Below are 26,618 nucleotides of genomic sequence, written 5' to 3'. Positions count from 1 at the left end.
TAATTTGCAACAGCTTGTTGAAGATTTAGTCAGCAAAGATTTAAGTGCACTGAAGAAACCTCTGAGGAAAATTATGGTAAAACAAGAACAGGTGGTCTGTCTGTGTTGGGTGTGCCTCTGATTTGCTATGGAAAGAGAGACTCATTTTAATATTTCTATTTAAAATGTTATTTGTGCGTGTGTACATGTGTACACTGGCAGTGTGCATGCAGCACCCATGTTCAGAAGAGGGTGTTGAATCGGTGGGCTGCAGTTACAGGTGGTTGTGAGCTGCCTGATGTGGGTGCTGGGAGTCAAACCCCAGTCTACTGCAGAAGCAGCAAATGACTTTACCCTGCTGAGCCATCTCTCCAGACCCATCATTTTTTTAATATTTGATACAATTATTGCCATAAATAAGTGTGACAAGTATATTAAGGGTGGAGGAGAGAGTATTGGCCTCAGCTGCTCTAGTCAGGGGTCTTGATTCCTTTCCTTTTCTCCTCTTCTTAAACCCATTTGTCTGAAGGACAGGGAATGTTCTGGAGGGTCTAAGGATGTACTTGACACGGGATATTAATGCTATCTAATTGTGTGAGATCATGGGAGACAATCAAAAATGTTGTAGTCCTCCTTAATTGAAGTGTTCGTTGCTGGAATAAAAGTGCATTGTGAGTTAAAGAGACTGAAGAAGGTAAAGCTGAAATTGCTGCAGAGCAGCCGATTCCACTGGCAAGACCATGGAGCCTTCAACATATTTCCTTCCTTATTTCTTTGTCTTCTCTTTTTATTTTTTATTTATTTATTTTGATTCCGAAGGCCTGTTTAAGAAATATCATTACTTGATTGGTCCTTTATCCCAATTAATAATTTTAACTTCAATAAATTCTGATTTTAGAGTTATGACTAGTCACATCTTAGCTTTTCCCCTTGCTGGTTAATTGGGGTGCCGAGGTTAATCTAAATTAAAACTTAAACTAAATAGAGGTCAGCAAGGCAGCTGAAACACCTGAGTGAAACAAATGGGGCTGCCAGGCACAACTTTATCTTGGCTGTTTCCCAAGAGGGAAGTGGCAGCAAATTGGAGTTGTTTCAGCCTTCTGTAAAGGTGAATGATGGGTGACACTTGTTAATGTACAGCGTCTCCGGAAGCATTCCAGATTGCTTTGCTTCTGTACCAACTGCTGCCATCCTTGCACACTCAGTAGGAACTGGACCAGTTGCCAACATCTGGCGGCACAGCGAGGCACGGGTGCAAGTCTTGAAACCCCACAGATTCTAAATATGGTGCTTAGAACTGTGCAAGCTTTAATCACTTACCACTCCTTGGCAGCAGGCTACGACAGCTTATCCTAGCCTCGTACATCACGTCCTGACATCTGCTGAGCTGCAAGGCAGCTGCACATTCATTTTCTTTTCTTGCCTTTTCCCATTGCTTCTTAGCCCTCTTCTGCTCACTGCCCCTTTCCTCCCCCCATCTCCTCCCTTCAGCTCCCCCCCCCCCCAATATGCTGCTTGGAAGAGATGATCTGTAAAGATTACTGCTTCATTGTGTGCAAGTAATTGTGGTGATGCCAGGCCCTTGACAGACACAGCGTAGCACCTGTTCTGCTGACCTGGTTAATTTCTTCTGTTGAGTGGGATTTGCCAGAGATTGGAACTGAAGCCAATTCAATGATAAGGCTAAAGAAAATGGCTGTATGTTTTCTGTCACCTCCCAATTAAATTGGCTTCATAAAGTGCTTTCCTTATTTGTCAGGGTAGTGAGCCTGAGCTAAGTGTTGCATTCAGAAGGGGTACAGTGTGTTACAATAGGACTGTGAGTTTCTTTTATTTTTTCCTCTTTTGTCTTTTTAAAATATGGTCATGTAGATGAGGTAGATGGTGAATATAATACATTTCACACGCGCACTCACCGTGCACGCGCGCGCACGCACATACACACACCTTTTTAACATACTTGAGGCTAAACTCTTTGGGTCCATGTTTTGTAAAGAAGAGATTATAGCCACATTGAATTTTAATGTTCCATTGTAAGGATTTAAAGGCTTAGTTGGTTAATTCAGGTATTATGAGGCTGTGTAAATGGCCTAACTGCAGAGAAAGATGTATAGGGTCAGAGGCCCCCCCACCTGCTCACACACATTCAATTTTACTCTCATTCTTTGTTTTCTAATGGTCCTTGAACTTTAAAAGCATGCCTACTTTATTAATAGTACAGGTGTACACACACACAGACTTACGTATTTATATACACAAAAATGATGGCTCTAAGGGACATCATCAAAAATCTCATCCATCCATCCATCCATCCATTTATTTGAGACAGGGTTTCTCTATGTATTTTGTCCTGCCTATCCTGAGCTCACTATGTAGACCAGGTTGGCCTAGAACTCACAAAGATTCTTTCTCTTCTTTTAGAGTGCTAGGATTTTTTTTTAAAGATTTATTTAATTTATAAATGTGAGTACACTATCTTCAGACACTCCAGAAGAGTGCATCAGATCCTGTTACAGATGGTTGTGAGCCACCATGTGGTTTATGGGAATTGAACTCAGGACCTCTGGAAGAGCAGTCAGTGCTCTTAACCACTGAGCCATCTATCTCTCCAGCCCCAGAGTGTTAGCATTAAAGGTATGTTCTACCATTCTGGCTTAATTTTTATTTATTTTTCTAAATGACTTTTTCAAATTATATTTGTACTAATTATTTTTTGGTTTTGCTGTGATAGAACAATGACTGAACGCTACTTATAGAAGAAAGAGTTTGAGTTTCTGTTTCCAGAGGAAGAGTCCATCATACCAAGGGAGTCATGTCAGCAGACAGACAGAGCAGGAACCTGAGAGACCACGTCCTCAGTTGCAAGCACGGAGCAGAGAAAACTGGAAATACTGCAAGGCTATATATTTTCAAAGCCATCCCCCAGTGATCTACTTCCTCTAGCAAAAGTGCCTCCTAAACTTCCTAAACAGCAAGGGCCCTTACCTAACACTGAGCTATTTCACTTTATTCATTTATTTATTTATTTAGGCATAGTCTCACTGTGTAGCCCAGGCTAGCCTGGACCTCTGAGCCTCCTTCCTCAGCCTCTCCAGTGTTTGGATTATAATTTAACCCTATAATTTAAATTTCTGTTGCGTTTATCTGTTTGCTTTGTATCTGTGTGCAGCTGTAGTGTGAGTTTATATGCTTGGTGCACATGTGGAGGTCAGAGAACAACTCACAGGAGTCAGTTCTCTCTTCCCTCCCTCATCTCCTCTCGGATGAAATTCTGGTCATTAGGCTTGCCTTGGTAGCATACACCTTTACTCCCGGGCTATCTTGCCAGCCCAGTCCTTTCATTTTAAAAATTCCTTTATTTATTCATTTATTTATTTTTGTGTGTGAATGAGTATGCACATACTTAGGTGGGTGAGTATATGTGTGTGCATGTGAACTAAGGTCTTTGGGCTTGGTGGCAAGGATCATCACCCACTCGGCCATCTTGCCAACTTTCAGGCTTAGCAGTTTTAGAGCTGAAAGACTTAAAAAGTTTGAAAACTTAAATAACACACACACACACACACACACACACACACAGAGACACGACAAATGGCAACATTAGCCTCAATCTCTAGACTGCCTAGATCAAATTTTGTTTGTTCGTTCTTTTCTTTTCTTCCTCACCCCCCCTTTTAAAGATTTATTTATTTATTTATGTGAATACACTGTAGCTGTACAGATGGTTGTTAGCCTTCATGTGGTTGTTGGGAATTGAATTTTAGGACCTCTGCTTGCTCTGGTCAACCCCGCTCATTCTGATCAACTCCGCTCGCTCAGTCTCCGCTCGCTCCGGCCCAAAGATTTATTTATTATTATACATAAGTACACTGTAGCTGACTTCAGATGCACCAGAAGAGGGCATCAGATCTCATTACGGGTAGCTGTGAGCCACCATGTGGTTGCTGGAATTTGAACTCAGGACCTTTGGAAGAGCAGTCAGTGCTCTTACCCGCTGAGCCATCTTGCCAGCCCAATTTTGTTCTTTCTGTGTACCCTTGTTTCTTAAATATTTCATTTTTAGCCATAAAAAATTATAGCTTTATGGTTTTCAGTTTGTAAATAAATAAGCTTCATTTTTTTAGAACTGGGAGAAATATTATGTTGTTAGAAAGTAATTTTTTTTTCTTTAGAAGGCAAATGATTTATTGAACTTCTGTTACTTAAAAATTCTAATGAAAAAATTAGCTTTGTAGTTTTGATACTGGTTTGTGTGGAAGCTGGATTACTGAAGGCCTGATGTACCTGGCAGTGGGAACTTTATGAAAGGCCTGTGGTCTAATGCAGAAAAGCAGTGTGAGTTTTCACTTTTGAATGGAGTTGGTTTGCATTCGATCTGTCTACTTTCAAAACTCATCCCTAAAGACAATTTCACAAAACATCAAGTGAGCATGAAGCATGGTTATTCAGAAATGTCCTAAGTATCTATTTATCATTTTCATGTACTCCTTTGTGACATTTTTTTAAAAAGATGGGTTACCTACCTGTATTACCACTACTTAGGGTTTTCTTTTGTTTGCTTTTTGAAAAGCCCAGGTAGATTTTTCTTGGTGAACCTGAATTCTTAGTGGTTTAGGAGCAAATACTCTCTGAGTACTGGTTATTTACCAGCCACCTAAACTAAGTAGACAGGTGGCTGGTATCTTTATTTAATCCTTGTAAGATCTGGTGTGATGATTGCCCTTAACAGTAAGCAGTGTAAAGTGACTGGGCTTCTCACATCCCAGACCTCTGGCTAGTTTCTTGTCATCTCAGCAGTGACTGTATTCAGAAAGCCCAAATTGAGCTTAGATGGTGACAGGCCAGTGTCTGCATTGCTAAGGGTACATTAGGATCATGTTGCTTCCAGCTTTGTTTAGTTTTGATCTGGTTTGTCTTGCCAGGAGTACCTAGAGAAAGGCATAGCAGGCTTTTGTTGTTGTTGTTGACCACTGTGATGGCTTAAATTCTTCCTTTGATTTCCATTCAGGACATGTCTAGTACTGACCATGCTACATGCTAGACCTCTGTATCCAAGATATTTGATAATGCTATAAACAAGTAATTACTAATTTGGTGAACTATTAAAAGTTGATCATGTTGAGAAAGAAGTAGAGAAGCGGCAGGCTGTCTGACAAGATGGTTTTCTTTAATTAACTTGGTGAGTGATTAATATGGACAGTTGATGTAGTGGCTTTAATTGTGTGCATTTAAATGGAAGTGAGAATAAGCAGTGTCTCAAGCCATCGCTGAAGTTAATGGTGGTGCAGTGGTCTTTCTGTTGCTGTGCAACTTCCCAGTAGCCCAGTTAATGGTTATTAGCGTGTTAGGAAGTCTGATATGAATTTCTTCTTGCTCCCATCAGTACTAGGAAATAGATGCCTTTTATAAGAGTCCATTTTTGTATTTAATTTTATATTTAAATGTTTGTGTTTGGGATCTGGATAGTGGTTCTTAAAAGTCTAATGAAATTTATTGTGTATAGGTAGTCATGGTGATTTTAGAGAGAAAACACGTATGTAAATAAATTTGAAAATTGACATGATGGCTGAAGATAGAGCAGAGAGCTAACCATTTTGGGTTTTGGGGGCATAGTAATATTATTTTAAAAAACTAATTAGCAATGTCCAATTAAATTCTAACAATCTCAAGATTATTTTGTGTGTCCCATGTGTAAGAATTTTATTTGAGATAAATACATGGTATCTTGTATACTGTCTTCGTAGACATTGCCATTACAGTCAGCATTGAGTATGATATCAGCACCAGCATTTGGTGACTAACTTGAGGTCGTTATCATATAAGCTGCTACAGAGGTCAAAGGTACTTTTTCCTGACTTTTTATTTCATTGAGAAAGAGTTATATAGCCTAGGCAGGCCTTGAACTCTTGATCTACTTCTGTACAAGGGTCCTTCCGTGTACAAGGATTATAGGCCTGAACACTACACCCAGCAAGGGCACATTTTAAATGCTAGGTCTAGAAGTTTCATCAAACCACAGCATCAAGGGAAGGTAACATGACTAGGCCTTTGACAGGGTTTCACTATGTTGCCTTGGCTGGCCTGGAATTCTCTATGTAGACCAAACTGGCCTTAGAGCTCACAGAGATCCTCCTGTCTCAGCCTCTTGGAATTAAAGCACTATGTCACCATACCTAGCACCTTCATTTCCTTTGCTTCATTGTTTTTAAAAGTATATCAGAGCCTGACTTATACCTCTGCTTCACTCATTAAAGATAAAGCTGTAGAACAGAGCTTTCAACAATACAGTTTATTGGGCTAGTTAGGAAAGAAATAGGGTTGCCTTAAAACTATTGAAGAAACGTTCTTAAGCATAAATGAAAGTTTATTTGGCAAGTATGTGGCCAGAATTGCCTTTTTTTTTTTTTAATAATAATAAGCACAATATATACTGGCCGAGTATAAATTAAACATAGGATACCGGCAGTATTTTTTGTAACTGCAAGTGAAGAATTTGTTTGGTACTTCTCAAGGAATAACATTTCTTCACTCAGATAGGCATATTGACTTGGTACTAAGTTCTGTTTAATGTTTTTTTCTTCATAGTAACTTACAGGGAAATGCTCTAACAAAGAAGAGGATAAGTTAATAAGACCTTCCAAAATACGCGTGATTGTAGATCTAAAGCTGAGCCTTCTTAGCCCCGAGGAGTGACTGGGGGAGATCAGCCCTCACACAAAATCAGAGCGTGGGAATGGAAGTGTTCTTGACTCCAGTGTGATTTTCTTTGTCGTGTCTTTACCTTTTGATTGGACAAATTTGAAAATTCACCCAAGGCCTCTCTGACAGGCCAGATGTATCACGTTTGTGCAATTATGACCATCCGTTAACATCTATTCTGCCAGATGATGGATTTATACAGGCTAATCTGCTGAAATTCCCTTCCCAAGGAATCAGTCTTCCTAACAGAAGGAGGCTCCAACTTTGTGTAGTTGCACGGCTCTTTTTTAAAAATGTGACTTGAGCCAGGCAAGGTGATCCACACCTTTAATTCTGCACATGAAAGGTAGAGACAGGCAGATCTCTAGAAGTTAGAGGACTGCCAAGGATACACAGTAAGACCCTTGTCTCAAAAACAGTATGACTGGAGGAGTAGACATGGTTTTAATCCCTCTATGAGTTCAAGGCTGGCCTGGTCTACGTAACAAAGTTCCAGAGCTACATAGTGAGATTCTGTCTTTAATTATTCTTTATTTTCAAGAATTCAGTCACTGTTGGAAATCAGATTGTAAGAAGAGCCTTCAGATTGATGATGGTCACGAGAGGATCCCATTATGCTATTGTCTTACCTTTTGGAGAAAAAAACTTTCCAAGCTCCATAGAGTGACAGCCTGGGCTGGGAAGATTATAAGTTTGAGGCCAGTGTGGGCTGCAAACCCCTATCTTTACAAAAAGCAGAAAACAAGCTAAAAACAATGCAATTTATTTACCGATTCAGTCGGTCAGTCAGTCAGTTGGCAAGCATTTGAGTTTTTAAATATTTACTGTGTGGTTTTATTTTGAGAAATTTTTCTTTTTGCTCTTCTAGTCTGTTGTTCAATGTAGTAGTCATATCTTTTTTTTTTTTGTAGAGTTGTAGGAATTTATTATACATTCTGAATAGTAATCTGTTGTCTAATATATGATTTTTTTGGTATTTATTTCATTTACATTTCCAATGCTATCCCAAAAGTCCCCCACACGCTCCCCACCCACTCTCCCACTTCTTGGCCCTGGCGTTCCCCTGTACTGAGGCATATAAAGTTTGCACGACCAAGGGGCCTCTCTTTCCCCTGATGGACGACTAGGCCATCTTCTGATTCATATGCAGCTAGAGACACGAGCTCCGGGGGGCATATTGGTTAGTTCATATTGTTGTTCCACCTATAGGATTGCAGATCCCTTCAGCTCCTTGGGTACTTTCTTTAGAAAGTAGTAGTCATATCTAACGAAACTTAAAGATTTTGTTTTTACATAGTAATCTTAGTATGTTGCCTAGGCTGCCCTAGAATTTACTATGTTACCAGACTGTTCTTGAATTCATGATCTTCCTGCCTGAACCTCCCAGTGCTAGGATTGGAGACGCATGCCACCATGCTCAACAAATTTGTTTTGATTATTAAAATAAAATAAAGTAAAATTTGAAAATCCACTTAGTCACACCATCTACATTTCTAGGGTTTAGTAGTGGCCTATGCTAGAGACTACTGTGTCAGGCTCTGCAAATAGGGATCATTTCTATACTATCTGTGTCTCAGGGCTTTACTAGAGGCTGGAAGAAGACAAATTCCCTGTTGTTGTGAGTGTTCATTGTAGGTTAGACAGGATGAAGCAGGGAAACACTGATAAGCACAGCAAGATGGAGAGTGGCGATGTGTCTGCCAGGCAAGAAGATGGTGTCTGAGCAGAGACCAAGAAAGTCACCAACAGCCATGCAAGTGTCTGCATGGTGAGTGTTGCAGGGAGCGGGTGGCAAGTGCACAAAGGGCCCTGAGGCACGAAAGAGCTACCACAACCTAGGGACATCAAGGGGTGCAGTAGACAGGAAACAATGCAACTAGTTCTTCAGCTACCTTAGGCCACCTTAGACTTTAGATGACAATAAGGGAATGTGAGATAAGTCGCATGATTGACATTTTACAGGGTTACTCTGGTGCTTGTGCTGAAAATAGATATAAGAACATAAGTGACAAAGGATCGGATGTAGAGACTGGGAAGCCCGTGATAGTGCCTGCAAGAGATGGTGGGGGTCTTTGGAGGGAAAGTGTTTGGGTTGTGGAGATGAGCTGAGGATTTGCTGATGGATTGATTTCATGTGGAATATGAGAAGACTAGTCAAAGATGACTAAAATTTCTGCCTTTGCAGTTAGAAGGATGAAGTGCTATTTGTTGAGATGGGAAAAAATAGTTGTACTTGTTTGGAGAAGAAACCAAAACTTTGGTTATAAGAAGTCCACTCCTTCCTGTCTCTTCTTCCTGTGTCCATATTTATTTAGTTGTTTTATTTGTTTGTTTGTTTGGTTGGTTGGTTGGTTTGGTTGTGTATGTGTGTGTTAAAAGATTTTAGTTATTTTTAACTATGTGTGTGTGTTTGCATGCCAGTCTGCACATAGGAGTGCAGTTGTCCATGGAAGCCAGAAGAGGTTATAGATCCCTGGAGCTAGAGTTACATGTAGTCGTAAGCCACACAGCATGGAAACTGTAGTCCTTTGCAAGAACAGTAGGCACTCCTAACCACTAAGCAATCTTTCTAGCTCCTTGTTCTGATTTTTTTAAAACAAGCTTTTGCTATGTAACTCTGGCTGGTCTTGAACTCACTAGGTAGCTCCAGTTTGTCTCGATCACTAGTTGATAGAGAAATGTTCAACCCACTTGGGTGGCACCATCCCTAGGCAGGTGGTCCTAGGCTCTATTACAAAGCTAGTTAAGCATGAGCTGAGAGTGAGCCAGCAAGCAGTGTTCCTGCATCCATGGTTCCTGCATCCAGTTCCTGCCTGAGCTCCTGTCCTGACTGTGAACTGTCAACTGGCAGTATAAAATCCATAAACCCTTTCTTCTCTAACTTGATTTTGATCAGAGTGTTAATCAAAACAGCAGAATGAAACTAGAATACTACATAAAGGTGGAAGCAGAGAATTGATTCCACTAGTATGCCACAGCATGTGTGCGTACAAGTATACATGTGTATAGTAACATGTCTCAGCAAATGAAGGTGCTTGTTACCAAGTCTGAAAACCTGGATTCAATCCCTGGAACCACATGGTAGAAGGAGAGAACCAGGTCCTATATGTTGTTCTCTGACCTGCATGCATCTCCTTCCCCACACACATGTGCAGACCCACACGCATGTGCAGACCCACACACAATAGATTAAATGTAATTTTTTTCAAGTTAGAAGAGCCAGCGTTGGTGCAGGTTAGATTAAAGAAGAGACATTAGTCGTTAGGAGGAAGAAGTCCAGTGTCATCTAACATCATTAGCAGATAGAACATCTCAAAGGAAGAAAACAGACCAGTAGTTCTTATGCATATTGATATAAAAGCCAGCAAACAGGTATGATTGTGTGGTTCAGTGGTAAAGAGCCTGCCTAACGTGTGTAAGGCCCTGGATTTGATTCTTTACACTGTAAAATCAAAAATCTAAAAACTCAGTCCATAAACATGTTGGAAAGATTTTATACTATGACCGTGTGGTATTTAGCCTATCTGTTCAAGCTTAATTTAATAAAAAAAAATAAGTAAATTAATATGATACATTCCTACAATAGAGTATATTAAAAAACAAGCAACATTATTAAACAATATTTTCTTGATTAAAAAAAAAACACTCAGAATACATGTGAGTTCTCATCTGAGTGTTCTGTCTTATCTCTAAGGAACTAGAAAAACAAACTCAGTCTCAGAAGACCCTAGAGTTAGGGCTCAGGGAATTAAATAAGCCCAGGGCATGGGGGCTTGTGTTTCTCTTGTAGCCGTGTGAAGTTGATTGAGTTCAGACACTAGGTTTTAATGTGGTTAGTGTCTTCCAAAGGAGATAGACACAGGATCTTCTTCTCTCTAATTCTGGAATGAAAAAGTTTGCACTGCTTACGTGTTTGTGTGTGGGGGAAGCTTGCCACGATGCAGGACCTTATCAGAGTGGTTCTCAATCTATAGCCTTTCATCCCACTCCCTCATTCACCGGTGGTAGGATTGTAAATTGGTTCAGCCACCCCGGAAATCAGTGTGGAGAATCCACAAAAAATTAAAAATAACCTGTCATGTGACCCCGAAATACCACAGTCCTTGGGTACTCTACCCCACAGGTAATTCTTCAGCCATGCTCATTGTTGCTTTCTTCACAGTAGCTAGGACAAAGAAACAACATCAGTGTCCTCTCACTGAAACTGTGATGCCATGGACACTGGGGAATACAATTCAGCTCTAAAGAAAAATGAAGTCCATTTCAGGTAAATGGATAGAATGAGGAGAGATGAGGTGGAGTGAGGTCACACAGAGCCGGGAATGCACATGTGTGACTCTGGGGGCTGCCCAGACTGCTGAGGCAGTCATGGCATAAGCTCTTCATTATCTCTCCTTGCTAACATTTCTGAATTCCAAGATTCTATCCCTTGGAGGAGGTTGTGGCTCTGTATAACAAAGGCACAGCCTGTAGGAGAGTAGAGGAGGCATACTGTCCTAAGGAACTGTGGGATCGTTATCTACCTGATAAAGAAGGTGAGCACTGGAGGAGAGGATGCTGAAAAGATGGCAGAGTCAATAGAGTATTGATCTGAGTGGGGCTGAAGAATTATTGGCATCTGAATGCTAGAGGCAGGAAGTGGGAAGAGTTTGTTTCTGCCAGGCTTTTAGTCCTTATGAAACATAATTACAGAATACAGATTAGTTCTTGCCTTCCAGTTTCTTACCTATAAGTCTCCAGCTTGGTGGAACTTCTCTATATATCTAACACAAAATGATAGATTATAGGATACTATTAAAAGAATCATTTCTATGCACCCAGAAATAGTCAGCACTTGAGCTCTGGCCCATAGGGACCTCTTCCTCACATTTAAGATGGAAAGGGAAAAAAAAACAAAAAACAAACAAAAAAACACATACCGGGACCATATATCTGGGAACCAAAAGGCCAGAATATTTCAATATTCTGAGGACTGTTGTAAAATTTCACCAACAGTTCTCCTGTTCTTCTGTTACTCTTAGCAAAGAGTCCAAAGAGTAGCTTAATGTCATACTTATTTCTTAATAAATCGTTTTTATTTGTGTTAAGAATAAACGGAAAAAAAAAAAAAACCACCAAATTGGCAGCAGGTTCCCTAGCATTCAAACCGCTTTGTTCACACTTCAGAGCCTGGCGCTGACAGTGGTTTTCTTACACTTCTAGTAAATAACTAAGATACTGGGATACTTTACGTCTAAAGAAAGGTATGGGCTCTGATGAGAAAATGTACTGTTTGACTAATAAATTTTATGCCAACTGGCCAAGCTTAACTGGACTGTCATGGCCTTTGAGAACATTGCCACCTCACTTGGTGTGTAAGCCTGTCATCCTTCCAGGTGCAGCACAGCGGGGTCAGAGTAACTGAGAAAAGTAACTGCATTTCTAAAGACCCAACCCAAGCGAGGGCTCAGGTGGACTTGCCCACCGCTGTACTGATGCATTCTCTGCCCTCGTACCAAAGGCCAGTCATTGGTAACTGCAGAAGGCAGATGTTTCTTGGAATTTATCTATCTACTCACTCTGATTTCCTTCCTTTCGACTCTTTATTAATTTTCTCATAATACTGTACTTTTTCCCTATAAAAGCTGAATATTTTTTATACTTTTGATATCAGAAACTTTGAATCAGACCAATGATCTCTCTCGCTCTGTGTGTGTGTGTGTGTGTGCATGCGCGCGTGCACAATCACTTGTGAGTATGCGTGCACACACATGCAGTTTGCAGTGCTACTGCAATATGGAGTGGAAAGGTGAAAAAGATGGACTGGAGTAGTGGCGAGAGGCGGAGAGGCAGGAGCAGTGGGAGCAGATGAGGGAGCACATGGAAGCTGCCATGGAAGGGGGAGCATGTTACTGCAGAGCAGGGCCGCAGGGGCAGCCTGGGGCACCCACAGGTGCTGCCCCAACATGCTGCCCAGCTCTGAGCACCTGATGAGATAGAGAACAGTTCATTTTCTGGATCGGGCCTCCATGAAAGATTTTGATGGTTTGCTTTGTAGCTGGATGCCATATTGTTGTCTGTGGTCTTTTCTGCTGCTGGCTGTTGGGCAGTGAAGCTGCTTCTGCAATGGTATCGGTGACTGTAGACATCGAAGGATTCTGTGACAGCCTCTCCCACCCCCAAAGAAATAGTCTAGACAGAAAGCCATTGAAAATTGTCCTTAAAAATTGTGACAGGGATACTGAAGTGTAGCTTTTCACTGTTGATGGCCTCTGGTGCGGGGCAGGGGTGGGTTTGCTGGAGTCAGTTAGCTTTAAGGGGCTGGCCACTAGGGGTTTTGCTCTAATGAGTATATGGGCAACACAAATTGGACTTAGTGGAAGGTTTTATTTTGTTTGTTTTTTGTTTTGTTTTGGAGGAGAGCAACAAGGGTGATAGGGTGGGCATGTGAGGAATGGGAAGTGAATGTTCTTGGGATACATTGTGTGAAATTCCCAAATAATCAATAAGAATATTCTGTTGGGAAAAAAATGGGAAAATCACAAGTTTCTTTTAGGGTTAATTTGGTCTTCTATCTGTCTATCTTTGAGGCAGGGTCTCACTTTGTAGCCTTTAGTTGTCCTGGAACCCTGCTCTGTAGACCAGGCTGGCTCCAAACTCAGAGATCCACCTGCCTCTCTCTCCTGGGTACTAGAATTAAAGGTGTGTGCTGTCACCACACTAGCTTCATGGTTAATTTGAAGGACTAGGGAGCTTAAAACAGACCATGGGTGGCAAAGTGGGAGACAGAACAGGGAAATTCTTGCGGAAGAGAAGCAGAAGGAAGGGTAAATGAACCTTTTTTTGGAGATAGAGTCTGTGTAACCACCCAGGGCTGCCTTGAACTTGCTGTATAAGGGAGAATAGCCTCTTCATTCTCATGTTTCCACCTAAATGCTGGGGTTACAGGCCCTGTTTTTGTACCTCATTGTGGGAGACTCTGAACACACACAGGAACTGGGCCATCTCAGTGCACTAAGGAAGGAGTTAGAAATCCTGCTTCAGGTAGGCCGGCTGAGTTATATAGTTGTCCTAGCATTGTCCTTTTCTGGGGTCTGTGCTTTTGGACTTTAAAAGTCTGAGAAGTGGAACTCAGTAACTCTAGATTACAAATTTAGAAAGCCAGGGATTATGTGACCTTAAAATCAAATTCTTTTAAAATGGTTTAGCCTTTTGATGGTGTGCTAAGACAGTTAATTGGAGAAAAGAATAGACTTTTCAACAAGTGAAACAAGATTCCACACGTGCAAGAGTAAAGCTGGACCTCTACCTTCCACCTTATATCATGTACAAAGTTAACTGAAAATGCACCATATAAATTGGAAGACTCTTAGAATAACTTACAGGAGTAAATCTCCATGACCTTGGGCTACATACACAGTGGTTGTCGACATACAATACAACATTAAAAACACATACACACAAAAAATTATATCAAAATTAACTACTTACCTGCTTCAAACTCAAACGAACATCAAGAAAATGGAAGGGCACTTCCCTTGTGAGGGGCTAGTGCACAAAGTACACAAACAGCTACATCTTGATAACAAAACACAACCCAACTTCATTTTATATTATCTTTAAATTTGTGTGTGTGTGTGCGTGCATGCGCGCGCGCTCTGCCTGCAGTTATGTCTGTGTACTATGTGTGTACAGTGCCCTTGGAGGCCAAAAAAAAAAAGGCATTGGATCCCTCTGAGACTAGAGTTACACATGGTTGTGAACCACCGGTTCATGCTGGAGACCAAACCTGGGTCTTCTTCAAGACCACCAAACCATCTCTAGGACTTCAACTCTCCAGGTCAACTTCAAAATGGGTAAAGAATCTAAATAGACATTTTCCATGAAGATAGTCCTACATTATGGGGACATGCAGACTCAGACCACCGTAAGTCATGGCTTCCTCCTCATAAGATGTGCTGCATTACCTTACCAAGTAGCATCCATGGGTGATGTGCTGAGGACATTTTCTGTATTTTTTTCTGACATCTTGGACCCCAGTAAGTTAGACAGGCAGCCGATTGGTAGCATCTTCTCCACCATGAGTGACTAAGGATGCAGACCTGGATGTGTGAAATACACAGGATGCTTGAAAGCAGACACAGCACCACCTTGGTACGTGAGGGAGTACCAAGTACTTGTGGCTGCAGCTGTGTGGCTCTCACTCCCAGGCTTTGTCAGGGCTTGTGGCGCTCTCTTCCAGATGGAGCCATACCTGTTGTGCTGGAGGAGCCTTCCACAAGCACTTGCTCCCCAGTGGCCATAATGTCCAGGCGCAAAGGATCAGGGGTGATTAAGAAAACCAGGAATGGTGGTTGTAATCTCTTGTGTGGCTGGAACAAGGTAGGGCAGTAAAATTCAGTCATTTCATTCTTTTCTCTTCATTAAAAAATATAATAAAAATTATTATTACTGTCTCCCTCACCCTTTTGCCCACCTTGCTTCTCACAGAACCTGAGTAGGAAGCAAGCCCGTTTGTGCTTGGCCCTCGGGCAGCTGTTAGCTCGGCAGCTGCGTTACACAGGTTTACCGTGTTGCGGGTCTGTGCAGCACTGGATTTGGATCTTGTATTTAGCTGCCAGAAGTGACTGTGATGAAGTAGGAGAGATAAACTGATAGATTGGCTGCCAGAAAGATGTTAGGAATCAATCAGATAAACAGGGTAGAGAAATTGCTTGCTGTTTTCTAGTGATAATAAACCGGTGGCCTCTGGTCCCTGCATTTTTAACCGTAATTGCTGTGGTAATAATGCCCAAAATAAGCAAATGAGAAAGCTTCACAGTAGGGTTTTTAATTGCGATTGAGATATCCTTTCCTGTGTGCAGTAAAGCTGCATCTTACGGAGGTGGATGTTTTTGTAAGTTTTACTTCTTCAGTACCTACTTACACACACAAAGGAAAATTAGAAAGTAAACTACTTTCACGGCAATTTATTTCTTCTCTATCCCCCCACAGGCTTCAGCTATTTAATTTAGTGAAGTCTCTCTGTAACCACTGTGCCTTACCTGCAAAATAGTTGCTTGTTTTTGTGAAGTAACAAATTTTAAAGCCAACCATGTATTATTACTGATGGATGGTTAGTAGGAACTAGTTTATTTTAGATTACTCTGAGATGTCTAGAAACTTAATTTCTGTTGTCATTTCTCTGCATGTAGAACTTATATAGGAGGATTACACCTAATTTTATTATTGCAAGTTAAAGTTCTCTTCTCCTTTCCTGTTTAAATTTCATAGCATCTTTATACTGAGGACTCTAAAACCCTATGCAAATTCCTAAGTGTGTAAAAAGTACAGATTGAGATTTTTACTGGATTCGGTGGAGTGCCAGAATTAAGAGGAGAATGGGAGGGGGCTGGAGAGATGGCTCAATGGTTAAGAGAGCTGACTGCTCTTCCATAGGTCCTGAGTTCAATTCTCAGCAACCACATGGTGGCTCATAACCATCTGTAATAAGACCTGATGCCCTCTTCTGGTGTGTCTGAAGACAGCTACAGTGTATTCACATTAAATCAATCAATCAATCTATCTATCTATCTTTTTAAAAAAAAAAAAAAAAGGAGGAGAATGGGAGAATAATGTTAGAGTCCCATAGCATTAACCCTAGAGGATGGAGACCCACTTCTTTATAACAAGGAGTAAACATGAATGACTTTCTTTTGGTTCCCAGAACTTTGGCTATGCATGTGTTTGGTCATGTCTAGTTAAGCCAGATGATCATACCAGCATGGCATGGCAAAGTACAGTTGTAGAAGAAGGTAAGAGGATGAAGTCTACACCCTTCATTATTGGCAGTCAAGGCTTTTACTCAGAGAAGACCTTCTGATTGCTGGGCTATAGTTCTGAATTTAACTTTGCACCATTATCCCATTGGTTGAAAGTTGATGTTTCTCTTTCTGTCCACAGCCCTTCCCACCTGACCTTTTAAAGAGTATCCATTGTTGATCAGACAAGGAAAACTGGTCAGAAAACAGGGAAAAGAGTTTTACACATTCTGCTGCATTTGAAAGAAACTCTAGCACATAAGTCATCCAAATGGATGTCAGTACAGCTATTATAGTTAGCTACCTTTGAAAACTACATAAATACAACAGGATTAATGGATATTCTTATTTAAAAGTGATCACTATGTTGTATAGAATTCTTTCTGTGCCCTTTTAAGCCAGTTGCCACTGAGAGATGAGAATAACTCAGTTGCTTTCCTTTCTCCTTAGCTCCTTCGAGAACTCATAGAGCGGAAGACCAGCTCTTTGGATCCAAATGATCAGGTGGCCATGGGAAGGTAACTTAGATACTATTTTCTGTTTATTCAAGCTGCTTGTGCAGTAGCTTCTCCCATGGAATCCCTTTAATTTTGCCTCCAAAACAATGACTGGTCCTATAATTATCAGTCTTATGATCTTTACCCTTAGTGTGGGTTATGTTTATATCCATAGCAATCTGCTGACCAGTGTGTAACGGCTTCTGCCTACACCTGTGCTCTCAGCGCTCAGAGCAGGTTCCTTGTTGTGCTGTGTACAACAGGTTCCTGGTTCAGATGAATCTGCTTTGTTAATCTGCCCTAGTGTAGACCTCCACCTCTCAGAGAAGCTTCAGCTCAACTGGAAATGACAGCACTACCTAGAAGTTGGTGTAGAATGCAAAGTAGTGAAGGAAGGCTCTTGTTTGTATGCTTATCCTGTAAGGGCATTTAGAGTGCTGCCTAATGACTGGTGTGCATTTAAATAACCATGAGCCATAATTTGAAAAAGCATAGGAAAGAAACAAAAGCTGTAAACGTTAGAATGAGATCCTGGGCAGAGCAGTATTTTGAGTAGGCAATGAAAAATTTAGCATTGATGAAGTAATTTTGAGTTGAATTTTAGGGTAGGGCACTGTTGATATTTCCCATGTCTTTGGAATGTTGTAGGAGTGTTCACTATATAGTTAATGTGATAGAGCAAATTGTATTTAAGTGATGATTATATTGTACATTTATCTGACTTTACAATAAAATAGATTATGGTAATTAAGATTATATTAAGATTACAGTAATTGGATTTCCCTAGACTCCTCCCGCCCCATGTTGGGTTCTCCTTGTGCAGGTCGGGGAAGACGACGGGCTGCTGCTGCAGTTCCCTTTCATTGGTTCACAGGGACAATTTGAGGGGACTCTTCTAGTTTGTTTTCAACCCTCATATGAAAAATTACGTTCCTGGGGGACTCTTAAGATGACCGCAGACATATGAATTATATAGACCCTGACCCACTAAACCATCTATGAAAAAAAGACAATCTAGAGTGTTTGGAGACTGATAAATAATTGAGAATAAATATTATTTATTGTGTAAGTTTTCCTGGGTTTCTTTTTGTTTTTTGGGTTTTTTTTGTTTGTTTGTTTTGTTTTGTTTTTTTGTGACAGGGTTTCTCTGTATAGCCCTGGCTGTCCTGGAACTCTCTCTGTAGACCCTGCTGGCCTCGAACTCAGAAATCCGCCTGCCTCTGCCTCCCGAGTGCTGGGACTAAAGGCGTGCACCACCATGTCCGGCGAGAAGAGAGAAGTTAAGGAGTAGAGGAGTAGAGGCTGGCTATGAGCACGTGGAGAGAGGGGAGAAGGGAATCGGGAGAAGGAGGAAGGGAAGCAGAAAAAGAAGAGAGGAGCAAGAGAGCAAGGAGGGGCCTAGCAGTCCCTTTTATAGTGAGTCGGCATACCTGGCTGTTGCCTGGTAAATGTGGGGCAGAGCTTAGACAGAATGCTAACATTCCCCATTTTGGTTTAATTAAAAAGAAAAAAACTAGAAAGAGATGGTGGTGAAGCAGGAATAGTGTCATTGTGATATCTGACATTCCTGCTGGCATTGGGGGCAACGTGTCTCTAGGAAACGCAGAGGATGGTTATGGGGATGTTGGTCCAGTCTTAGGAGAGTTGGCTGTTTCCTTGCTGTCCAGGATCTATGGGACTGTCTGTGGATAGATCAGAAGTAGGAACAAGTCTGTGTCTGTGCGAGGAGGTTGGAGCATCTGGAGGTGGCTTCTCAGGAGCTTCCTAGATGTAGTAAGCACCTGGACTTGACAAGATGCTGAAACACACTCACACACATTAAAGGCAGAGAATACGATTGAGTGTGTTTGGGAGAAAGAACATTTTTTTCCACCTGGGAGGAAGAGGCAGGTGGATCTTTGTGAGTTTGAGGCCAGCCTAGCTACACAGGGAATTCTAGGACAGCCAAGGCTTTATAGTGAGAGCTGTCTAAAAAAGTAAAATAAAAGAAATAATATCGTGGGAGGGAAAGAAGAGTCTTTATCTTTTATTAACACATACGGAAATATTACAGATAGAATATAACTATTACAGTATAGAGAAGACAACTATTCTCTATACAGAATAAGACAACTGTAGCCTAGAGGATGATTGTTAGGTTAGAGGGAAGAGCGGGTGAGATGACTTAGTCGTTATGAGCACTTGAAGCTTGGGTTCCCAGCACCCACACGGTGGCTTACATCCATCTCTAACTGCACTTCCTGGGGATCTGACGCCCTCTCCGACCTCCACGGGCACAGAGCACACAGTTAGTTTACATTAAATACACGCCAGTGAAACACTAACACACATAAAATAACTCTTTAAAAGCATTTAGAAAGGAGAACTGGTAAAATGACTCAGTAGGTAAAGCCACTGCCACCAAGTCTGATCTGAATTGCTGTTCTTGCAGATGACCTGGGTTTGGTTCCTAGAATCCACATAGTGGAAGGACCCCCACGAGTTGTCCTTTGACCTTAGTACATGTGCTGTAATATGTGTGGGCATGTACGAATGAGATAAATAAATAAGTGTAAGTTTTTTAGCTAGAAGAAGCAAAAGCACTGAGTTTAGAAAATTGAGCCAGGCATGGTGGAGCATGTCTTTAACCTTAGCACTTGAGAGTTAGAGAGTTCAAGGACGGCCAGGGCTACATAGAGAGACTCTGTGTCAAAAGCCAAGACAGAGGGGTGATGAGAATATAAATGAGACTCAGTTGATGCTTTCAGACCAACCAGCACTTACAGTAGTAAGAGACCATGTGTATAAGCCGGAACGGAACCAACAGCTTACACTCAGTGGGCTTTCCTACAGACTGGCAGGCTGAGTGCTTGTCACGCCAACTCCGTGCGGAGGAACATTGTTAACCAGATTTGCTGTAGAATTTCCCGGCTGCCCTTTGTTTTTTACCATTGCACAAATCCTCTCCAATTGATTAGTCACTTTGGCCCAAGACTATTTGAGGAATTTGATTTAGGTTGGTGATTTCTTTCTGCAGGGTTGTTAGCGAGAAAAATTCCAATTTGTCAATATTCATAACTGTTTCTGTGGGTGGTGATGCATAACATGGTTTGTGATTTTCCCAGGCAGTGGCTTGCAATCCAGAAACTACGAAGCAAAATCCGCAAGAAGGTAGATAGAAAAGCCAGCAAAGGAAGGAAACTTCGGTAAGTTTGTGCTAAGCAAATGAACAAGAGGCCATGTTGCTTCTCTTTCATTTTGTTAGTTCCATCTTTCTTCTGATGAATTTAGTTTTGATTTTGGTTTTAGAGACAGGCTGACCTTGAACTAGAAAAACCTGCCTGAGCCTCTCAGGAGTTGACAGTATTCTTGTATGTGCTGCCACGCCCATTGCCACACCCATTGCTCATGATTCTGTTTTTATGGATGATAAAAGTAACCCAATAAATGATGTGCAAATATTTTTCTGATCCTGTTTTATTACTCTACAAGGGAAAATACAATTTACTGAATTTTTATTCTATTGTTGTCAGTGAATGTATAAAATACTGCAAGTGTTTCCCTAAAAGAAATAACTAGAAAACAAAATCAGAATGATTATTTTAGCTTTAAAAAGACAAAAGTGGAGGACTTTAAAAATACTAATAGTATACTAAGATGATGAGGAATATAATTTTTGTGGGAAAATAGAAGCATTTTTGATGCTATGAAAACGCTCCAATATGAACTAATAATGAGTCTGGAGAAGATGCAGGTGCTGTTCTTGCATAGGACATGAGTTTGATTCCCAGCACCCATATCAGGCAGCTCACAACTGCCTGTAACTCTACATCCCCTGGAGCCAGACATACTCATATAGACTTACACATGCATGCATAAGTAAACAATAAAAAATATTTTTAAAAAAGAAACATACATAAGACAGAGCAAGAGAGTAGGAACTGACATTGCTAGACTTTTAGATTTACGTCCTGGGGCCAGAGTAGGACAGTGCTATCTGATAAAGCCTCAGTGTCAAAGAGTCTGCTGATAGTTCAGCAAAAAACATCTTTACCTTGTTGAATTAGATGTATAACTATATATAAATAGTGCGTGTGTGTGTGTCCTATACCATTAAAGAGTTAAAGATCCTCTCTTTTATTGCATTTTCTTTAGACAAATATGGATCTGTCTCACTTGTAAAATGTCTGTAGCTTTAGCACTAGGAGGTACAGTCAGGAGCAGTGTAAGTTGGAAGCTAGCCTGGGGAACTAGCAAAACCCTGTTGAGACAAGGGAGAGCCAACTTCACACAAGCAGATTTCATAGTCACTGTACCTTGTTTGGGATTTATCAAACCTTACCGGGAAGTGCTGGCTCAGCTTTGCAGAAATGCACAGGAGCTGCTACTTTCCTTACCTTGCAGCCTAAACTGTTAGAATGTTTTCCACTTTTTTGTTGATGTAGCTCTGGTGCTTCTCTGGACATTGTTACTGTTGAAATTATGAGGGTGACTCAAGCCACACTGCCTGAGTTTGGATTCCAGCTTTGACAGTGACTGACTGATGCTTACTTTAGGAGAGAACTTGAACTATTTTTTTATTTTTAAAGATTTATTTATTATCATATGTAAGTACACTGTAGCTGTCTTCAGATGCACCAGAAGAGGGCATCAGATCTCACTTCGGATGGTTGTGAGCCACCATGTGGTTGCTGGGACCCGAACTCAGGCCCTTCAGAAGAACAGTCAGTGCTCTTAACCGCTGTGCCATCTCTCCAGCCCCGAACTTAAACTCTTGATGCTGGTTTCTTCATTTGTAAACGGGGGGTGATAATGCCCAGAAGCAGTTTGTGGTAAGAGTCAGTGAAGATGGTCTGTGGAGCTCTCAGACGTGCTACAGCATTGGTTGCCATTGCTGTTACTGTCCTGTCGGTTGACTACCCTAGTGTTTGTTTCTTTGCCCAGTTCCACTCCTTTTTCTGTACCTGTCATTACTTCTTCTCCACAGGTATTTAAGGGATGTTACTAACAGTATATATAAGTGGCTGCTTCATTCATTACTGTTAGGCTCAGGTTGCACAATGGGGCTATGTATAAAACTATAGCTTACTAGGGTTTCTCCAGAAGGAACCACTGGGAGGCATGGGTTCAAATACTGTGTAGAGATATCTGGTAAACAGTAAGCATTCTGTTATTCTATCTAATGTAATTTCTCTTGGAAATAAATGTATATTCTTCCAAAGAATTGAGAGAGGCCAGCAGTGATGGTATAACCAGTGAGCTCAGCACTTAGGAAGCTAAAGCTTGATCCAAAGCTCGAGGCCACCTGGGACTACACAGTGAGAGAATAAAAAGGGAGAGGAAGGAGAATGGAAAATTTCTACATTATTTTATTACTTTGAATTTTTAAATTGTTAGAGCCAAGAGCTATGCATTTCAAATGACTGTACACAAAAATGCCTTTATGTTTTGACAGATAGTATAGGTGAGGTAGCTTAAATTTCATGGCATTTCAAACTAAATATTGGCCTTGGAGTTGTTCAGAACTTAGCTGTGCTCCCTCAGCTAAAGGTGGCACCTCATTTGAAGGACCCAGCAGAGTTCCTGTGGAGGTGATGGATTTTATAGGAGTCTCCTGGCTCGGGGACAAGTGCCAGAGAGTGAAGGTGTTGGTGCTGCCGGTTCCTGTGTGTGTAAGTGACGTCATAGTCATGGCATAGATGACTAAAATCCACACAAAGGAGGAGGCTACGGTAGCTCGGTCCTCATTGGCTTGTCTGGAATGGCTCACCTGAATCTGCCCTTTTCTCTGTGTGAGCTAAATGGATTTATGTTAAACTGTCGTTTTCACTAGTTGTGTGGTTGTGTGTGTGTGTGTGTGTGTGTGTTTGAGACAGGGTTTCTCTTTCCAGGTTGTCTTGAAACTCACTCTTTAGATCAGGCTGGCCTTAGACTTAGAGGTCGCTGCCAGAGCCGTGTGCCAGCACAGCCCTGCTGTTTTCACTGCTCTAGTACCAGACTGTTTCCTGTTGCATTAAGAGGAAAAGAGAAAAGAGAGTTACAAGTGCCTGTGAACTTTCCCACACTCCACTGTGGAACCAAAGTTCATGGATCAGTCATGGGGTTTAGCTGGTCACGTGTTTCTTTTGCTGAGTTAATGGTTACTGATGTTGCTGTTTGTCTTCTGGCTTTATTTAGGTTCCATGTCCTTAGCAAGCTCCTGAGTTTCATGGCACCTATTGACCACACCGCAATGAGTGATGATGCCAGGTGAGTGGCAATGCTTGTATGTCTCGGGTAGCCTCGGAGGAGAGCCAGTCGCTGGCATCACAGCAAGGTCTGTCACGTTTGTTTACTGCCATGGTTACTATGAAGTCCAATCAGAAATTCCATCAATCTCAGTACCATCTCTGGTGGTTTGTCTTTGTCAGCATTAGTCCCCCTGCCTGGGTCATCTGCTCCTCTCATGGCAGAGGCAGCGTGCTGTGTGTGCTGTGTGTGCTGTGTGTGCTGGGTGTGCTGGGCGTGCTGGGTGTGCTGTGTGCAGTGCTCTCTCTCAGCACGCAGTGTGGGGACCTGATGCTTGTGTTATTTTTGTTGAAGCTGCTGTTGGGGATTACAGATATTTTTGTTTTAAATAAAAGGAGTATGTGTTCATAAAGCTGAAATAACCGGATCTATGAAGGGGACGTGTGGATGCTTGTTATTCAGAGATAACATTTTATTTGTTTGTTTATCTATTTATCTTGGGGCAGGGCCTCACTGTGTGGCCCAGGCTAGCCTAGAACTCATAGAGTTCTGCCTGCCTCTGTCTCCCAAGAGCTAAGGTTAAAGAGACGTCCCATAATGCCTTGCTTTATTTTTCCAGTTTTTAATTTGTTTTGCTTTCTTGAGACTCTTAGCTTAGATGAACTGAAAATCTTTGGGTAGTCCAGATGGCTTGAAACTCAGGACAGTCGTCCTGCCTTATTCTCCCAAGTGAGGAGACTGGAGGAGGTATTTGCCATCACACACAGGTGTCTTTGTTTTGTTTTTGAAAGAATAATTTGCTGGGCATGTCGCACACCTTTAATCCCAGCACTCTAGAGGCAGAGGCAGGCAGATCTTTGAATTTAAGGCCAGCCTGGTCTACAAAGTGAGTTTCAAGATAGCCAAGGATACACAGAGAAATCATGTCTCACAAAACCAAAATACTACTACTACTACTACTAACAACAACAACAACAACAACAACTTCTGCTGTGTATCTGTGACACAGTCTTTACTCCCAGCGTTGGAAAGCAGAGGCAAGTGGATCTCTGAGTTTAAGGCCAGCCTGGACTCCATAGCAAGTTCCAGAGTGTCCAGGGCTGCATAGTGAGTTTCTGCTGAAGAAGGTGGAGGAAGAGTGTTTCTTCTCCATTTATTCATTTTCATTTTACTCTAATAAAGAGATCCCCCTTCCTTGTATTTATTTTCCATGAGTGATTTGTTTATAGCAACATGAATTCCTGCTTTTCCATCTTACTCTATGAGCCACTTATTTTGATATTAAAATTGTACAGATTGATGGAAGTCCCTTCAGGCCTGGTTGTATCATTTTAGTGTGACCCCAACATTCTTTATACCCTCATTCTTTGCACATGCTCTTTGATGGTTCACTTTAGGGTCTCACTACATACTCCTGGTTGGTCTGGAACAGGCTGGTCTTTCAAAGCTTATCTTCTACTTTCCTTGTGTTTGTTCTGAAATTGCTCCTTCTTGAAGAAGCCCTCCTATTAGTGGTATTCAAATTTGGGTGTAAAATAGTGTTTATTATTTCTGGCTATTCTTATATGAAGGGACTCATAGTGTGTACATGTAGCACAGGGAGCATGTAGGCACACATGTACACTCAAAATGTTTCCATTCAGGGTTTGTTGGTTTGGGGTTTGTTTGTATATTTGTTTCAGCTTGTTCTTGTTTTTCTTTTTTATAGAATTAAAATTATGTTCTACTATATTTTTTATACTGTGAACATTTTTATGTCATTAAATTTAGTCATTCACTGACTAGTAGATACATTATTTTATCATAAATAATGTTGTGGTAGTCTTCTTAGTGGTTGACTGTAGGCTGGTGTTGGCTTTGCCAGGTGTCTCTCAAGTCACGTGTAGCCTTTCTACTTGTTTCTAAACCTCATCCGATCTCATTGTCTCTAGGCCTGAAAATAGCAGATTTAGGCCACACACTGTTGGCTGTTTGCCATTTGGTTTGTTTGAGTACAGAGCAGCTTGTCCATAATCCTACATTCACTTGAATTTCCTATCCTCACTTCCTGAGTGCTGCGATTACAGGTGTGCACCGATGTGCATTTTTCATTCAGTGCAGGGAATTTAATCCAGGGTTTCATGCATGCTGGGCAAGTGCCATACCACCTGAGCTAAATCTCTAGCCATAGATTTTCCTTATATTAAATAGTACCCCAGAGGTTGTTTCTCTGAACTTATCTATATTTATCCTTTTGGATAGTATATTACATACTACAGTTACAAATTATTTGAAAAGCCAGACATGGTAACATTCACCCATAATTCTAGCACTTCAGAAGCTGAGACAGGAAGATCAAGAATTCAAGACCAGTCTGTCCCATTTAATAAGACACTTATCTCAAATGAACCCCCCCCCCAAAAAAAAAAAGTATTTGAGAATGAATGCAGTGGTTAGAATCATTTGGTCCTGGCTGCCTAAGAAGCATAGTTGCTGATTGCAGAGCAAATCGGCCTGAGTTCCTCCAGAGCCAGGAATGCTAGGGCTGATCTCTTGGTCTCTCCCTAACCCTTGTGTATCCAAGGTGGCTGCCGGCTTTAGTCACCAAACCACCCCTGCTTGAGACAGGAAGAAGAGGAAAGAGTAGTGCCAGCCATATCTGTGGGCTCTTGTTTTGAGTAAAAGCTTCCCCAGAATGCCTTACAGCAGCCTTTTTCTAGTTTTTCCTTGGCTGGGTATGTGTTGTATCGCTAGGTCTGATCGAGCAGCAAGGAGAAGAGGTTAGGACTGTATGGTTTAGGCAGCAGAGTGTATTTATAGGGGGATAAAGATGTTTTGTTGTTAGATAATGGTTACCAACATCCTTTCCTAGTGGATTAGCTTCAGATAAGGAACTTGACAATGGTCTTGTAGCTTAAGAACTGAGTGTTTATGTTTTCTTGTTGTTTTGCTATTTTGGAGACAGCCTCTGTATGTAGCCCAGTCTGTCCTGAAAAGGCTGTTCTGGAACTCGCTGTGTAGACTCGGCTGGCCTGGAACTTAGATGTGTCTTCTTCTGCTGGGATCACAGTGTGCGCCGCCATCCCTGAAACTGAGAATGTGTTTTTCCAGGACACTCATTCACATTGTGTCTCCTAAAGTGGGGGTTCATCGGTCTTTCTGCTCAGGCTTTATCCTCTGAATGGGCCAGATGAACTATGAGTACTGTAACTGGGTGTCAGCTCTTTCTGCTTCTAGCATCAAAACTTCCAGGGCTGGAAGGTATTGCTGCTTTATCTTAAGTAAAAAGGAAAGGGTAGTAGCATGGTCGGTTTTGTGAGTTTTGTTTTGCTCTTTTAAGACAGTGTCTTGCTGTGTTTCCCAAGCTGGCCTTGAACTCATAACCTGCCTCCATCAGCCTCCTGAGTGCTGGGTTGCAGGTGTGTATTCTTGTTTTGTTTCCCTCAGTGGGAAGAGTGACGTGTAAGTGATGCAGCAC

The 26,618-nt window shown here is 41.4% G+C and overlaps 1 protein-coding gene across 3 annotated transcripts in view; it reads left to right on the top strand.

The window, feature by feature from the left end:
* Aatf (apoptosis antagonizing transcription factor) overlaps nucleotides 1-26,618 on the top strand; it is an 88,434-nt gene that overhangs the window by 45,716 nt on the left and 16,100 nt on the right. For 2 of the 3 annotated variants that reach the window (XM_021178129.2, XM_021178130.2), the window contains exons 10-12: nucleotides 16,908-16,975; nucleotides 20,059-20,139; nucleotides 23,111-23,182. In XM_021178129.2, the coding sequence (XP_021033788.1) occupies nucleotides 16,908-16,975; nucleotides 20,059-20,139; nucleotides 23,111-23,182 (221 nt within the window). Of the gene's footprint in view, nucleotides 1-14,899; nucleotides 14,983-16,907; nucleotides 16,976-20,058; nucleotides 20,140-23,110; nucleotides 23,183-26,618 lie in introns of those variants that run through there. The other variant, XM_029483576.1, reaches the window with a different exon arrangement.

This window comes from Mus caroli, chromosome 11 (genome assembly GCF_900094665.2).
Source record: "Mus caroli chromosome 11, CAROLI_EIJ_v1.1, whole genome shotgun sequence".
Lineage (NCBI taxonomy): Eukaryota > Metazoa > Chordata > Mammalia > Rodentia > Muridae > Mus > Mus caroli.
Note: the sequence above shows the minus strand (reverse complement) of the source record. Positions and strands in the feature narration are given on the sequence as shown.